At 60.5% G+C, this 4,077-nt stretch overlaps 1 protein-coding gene across 1 annotated transcript; it reads left to right on the forward strand.

Moving 5' to 3' along the window:
• The first annotated feature begins 876 nt into the window (after nt 1-876).
• Nucleotides 877-3,781, forward strand: SPR (sepiapterin reductase). The gene is made up of 3 exons (XM_075422129.1): nt 877-1,190; nt 1,967-2,257; nt 2,407-3,781. The coding sequence occupies exons 1-3, from the start codon at nt 878-880 to the stop codon at nt 2,595-2,597; spliced, it is 795 nt and encodes a 264-aa protein (XP_075278244.1). The 5' UTR covers nt 877; the 3' UTR covers nt 2,598-3,781.
• The last annotated feature ends 296 nt before the right edge of the window (nt 3,782-4,077 follow it).

A 4,077-nucleotide genomic window follows, 5' to 3' on the forward strand; every position in this document is an offset into this window, starting at 1 on the left:
GAGGAGTCCTCCCCCTGAGGAGGAAGGAGCAGCAGAGACAACGTGTGATGAACTGACCATAACCCCCATTCCCCGTCCCCCTGCGCCGCTCGGGGAGGGGAGGGAGAGAAACGGGAGTGAAGCTGAGCCCAGGAAGAAGGGAGGGGTGGGGGAAGATGTTAAAGATCTGGTTTTATTTCTCATTATCCTACTCTGATTTGTCTGGTGATGAATTAAACTCCCTTTTCTCCCCAAGTTCAGTGTGTTTTGCCCGTGACGGTAACTGGTGAGTGATCTCTCCCTGTCCCCACCTCGACCCTCGACCCTTTCATCTTATTCCCTCTCCCCTGTCCAGCTGAGGAGTGGGACAGAGCCGTTTTGGGGGCACCTGGCGTTTATCCAGACCAAACCAAAACAGATCCCTCTTTGGGGGCTTTGGCTACCTAATTAATTACGGGTGCTGAGTGCCAGGTGGTGATGGCAGAGGAGAAAGGTGGGCGAAGGCGGTCAGCGTGCGGCCCCAGAGGAGAGCGGCGGCGGCAGGCAGGCAGCAAAGCACTAAGGCTGGGGGTGGATTTACACCGGCGCTGGGAAAAAAATGTATCGGGGGGGCAATAAACAAAAAAAAATTATTAGAAAAATATGTATTGAAAAACGCATTGGAGAAGAACCCGCGCGGGGGAGAGGCAGGGCGCCCCGCGGCCGCTGGGGGGCGCGCCGCTCTAGGCCACGCCCACCCAGCCCTCACCCGCTGGCCGAGGCGGCGGCGGCGACCAATCGGTGGCGGCGCGTTCGGAGCGGCCATTCACAAAGAGGCGGCGGGGGTGGGAAGGAAATGAATGGGGCGGGTCACGTGGGGGGGCGCGGCGCCACGCCCCCGCCTCCGTTCATGGCCGGCATGGAGCCGGGGAGCGGGCGCTGGGCCGCGGCCGCCTGCGTGCTGACCGGCGCTTCCCGGGGCTTCGGGCTCAGCCTGGCCCGGTTGCTGGCCCGGCGGCTCGGCGAGGGCTCGGTGCTGCTGCTGCTGGCTCGTTCGGCGGCCGCGCTGACCGAGCTGGCGGCCGAGCTGCGGGACACCGGCCCCGGGCTGCGGGTGGAGTGCGTGGCCGCCGACCTGGGCTGCGAGGAGGGGCTGCGGCGGGCGGTCGGTGCCTTGCGGGAGGTGCTGCCCTCCGCCCCGCCCGGCCGCCTGCTCCTCATCAACAACGCCGGTAACAACCCTCCCCATCCCCCCCCATCTCCTTCCACCCCCGGGGGCAGCGGGGCTCGGTCGGTGGGTCCCGCACCGGGGCTCGGTCGGCGCTTTGGGTGCCAGCGAGTAACCGAACCGAGTAAATAACTGACGGAGCAGCAGGGTTTTTGCCCTGCCGCAATCTTCTCATCAAAGAGATGAATTTGGGGAGCAGACCAGGGGTGCTTCGCTGGTGGGGCCGCGGAGCTTTGCTGCCCGCCGGGTTTTCGCCCGTTACTGGTGGCAGAGGACCCGGTGGCCGCTCCGCTCCCCGAGCACGAGCCTTCGGAAAACCTTCTGGCCCTGCCTCGTGGGCGCTTCGCTTGCCATCTTTAGTGCCGCTTGGCCTTAGTGCCTTTTTTCACCCATTATTGCTGGAAATAAAACCGTCCGTTGCCAGTGGGTGGTGGGTGCTCCGGGAGTTAGGTTGCTTACCAACGTGGTTCTGAAAGAGGGACCTGCGGGAGAGCACGTGGTGGCCCGTGGGGACGTCGGGCTGGCGGTTGGGAGCTGTTGGTTTGGGCAGAGGGTTGGCAGGGCAGGTCCGTGTCCCCGGTGCTGGTTCAGAGGGTGAGCCAAGAGCTGGGCCGTGCTGAGCTCCTTGCTCTGCTGGGTGACCCTGCTAGAGGCCAGGCCAGCAAAACTCCTCGCTTTGGTCTGTGGTAGAGTGTTCCACGTGGAAATGCAGGAGCAAAAGGGATCTGCTGCGTTGTTGAACCCAACATTGGCTACTCTGGACTCGTATGTCCTTCCTAGGCTCCTTGGGGGACATCTCCAAAACCTTCCTCGACCTCACCGACCCCGATGAGATCAACAGCTACTTTGCCTTCAATGTCACCTCGGCGCTTTGCCTCACCTCCGGCGCCCTGCGAGCCTTTGGGAAGCGGCCCGGCTCGAGCAGGACGGTGGTGAACATCTCCTCGCTCTGCGCCGTGAAGCCCTTCAAGAACTGGACGCTGTACTGCAGCGGGAAGGCGTCCCGGGACATGATGTTCCAGGTCCTGGCGCTCGAGGAACCTGATGTCCGCGTGCTCAACTACGCCCCGGGTGAGGAGGGGAGCTCGTTAATCGCTAGTAATTTCCTCCTGGCTTTGTGGATGGAAGAACCTTGCAGCTGAGCCGGGTGCAGAGGGAAAATGAGCCCCGGGTTTTGCTTTCTCCTTGTGTGATTTCTTTTCTTGTCGCTCCTTTCCCAGGTCCTCTGGACACGGACATGCAGCTCTTGGCCCGCACGAGGACCGGAGACCCCGAGATGCGTCAATATTTCCAAAGCCTTCAGGAGAGCGGGCAGCTGATTGACTGCTCCACGTCGGCCCAGAAGCTGCTGAATCTCCTGGAGGAGGACACCTTCCCCTCCGGAGCCCACGTGGATTTCTACGACATCTGAGTTACTCTCGCCTCCTCCTTTGCCTCCCTGCTTTGCTTTCTGCTTCAGTCCGCCGAGCTGCGTCTCGGCTGCCTCCAGAGTGTTTGGTGACCTTGCCTGAGTCCTGGGTGCTGTGCGGCTCTCAAGAGGAGACCTCTGGGTGCCTTATAAACACTCCTCGTGCCGCGTTGGGCGTGGGGGGAGGTTACTGCTTCGCTGAGCCCTCCTGAGGACCCGCCGGCAGGAGTGGGGATTTCTCAGCTGCTGGCGATGGAGGAGCAGAGGTGGCTTTTCCAAGGGAACGGGCACAGAATTCTTAAAGCTGTCCTGTGCAGGGGGGTGTGCGAGCCAAGGAGGTGCTGGAGCATGCGAGGCCAGGTCAGAAAGCCACCCCAGAAGGTCTCCAAGAAGCCAGCAGTAGGGTTAGAGCCAAGCATCCCTGTGCCCGTCCCGTTTGCCCGCAGGAGCTGCGTGCTCAGCACCTGAACAAGTCACCAAAAGGCAAAAGAGCCATTCCTGGGGCCGGCAGAGGTGGCTGTCACCCCAGAGCCCTGACTCTTCGTCCCCCATCTCACCAGTGGCTTGTCTGGGACTCTCCTGCAGCTCTGGGATCATCTCTGTGCCAGTTCTGTGCGTTGAGATGTGGAGCAAAGCCTGTCCCGGTGCTTTTTGCACAAAGGCAGTGGGTCAGCAGGAAGGGGAGCTGGCCATGGAGGGGATGTGACGTTGTGGGTGCCTGGCTGGGGTCTGTGGGGCCTGGCTTGCGTGAACCTGTGCGCAAGCGCAGCGTGGGCTAGAGCAGATCTGAGACGCAGCCCTGAGTTCGTGCCGTGCTCCTGTGTGCAGGTTCCGGGCCCGAGCCTGGATCTGGGGCTTCAGCCCCTCCTGCATTCTTCTTTTAATTATTTGTGGGGTTTTATCCTCATTTTTTCATCAGGTTCCAGGAAGCGTGGGCCCTTACAGGCTTGCCCTTCTAGCAAGCAGCTGATCACAGAATCAGAATGGTAGGGGTTGGAAGGGACCTCTGTGATCTGCAGCGCGTGTTGATGCAGGAGAGCTTCTTCGAAGCACAGTGGCATCCCCTGCGTGCCCTGGAGATGCCCCGTGTCCCTCTGTGCTCGGTGACAGCAGCCTTCCTGCAGGCCTCTATCGCAGCCTGGTATTTCAAATTTTGTCCACCTGGAAATCATTAAAAGTTTCCTGTCTGCACCGGGTCTTCTGCTGTGTCTCTAGAGGTGGAGAAGCTTTTGGGAGGATGGGAGGAGAGACCCTGGGTTAAGCACTGTCTTGGTCCAACAGTGCACCACGCCTGCCCTCCTGGAGTCCTGTTCTTCCATTTCTGAGCCGTTTCATTAACTCTGTGTTGATTTAGTCCTGCCAAGGTAAAAAAAATCCTACTCTCTAGCTAGTCTGGGGCTTTGGTTTCATCTTCCCTCTGTGCCTGTGAAACTTGTTATTAGCAAAATCCCCTCTGCTGCTTGCTACGCTGGTGACAGGGTTG

This window comes from Opisthocomus hoazin, chromosome 5, assembly GCF_030867145.1.
Source record: "Opisthocomus hoazin isolate bOpiHoa1 chromosome 5, bOpiHoa1.hap1, whole genome shotgun sequence".
Classification (NCBI taxonomy): domain Eukaryota; kingdom Metazoa; phylum Chordata; class Aves; order Opisthocomiformes; family Opisthocomidae; genus Opisthocomus; species Opisthocomus hoazin.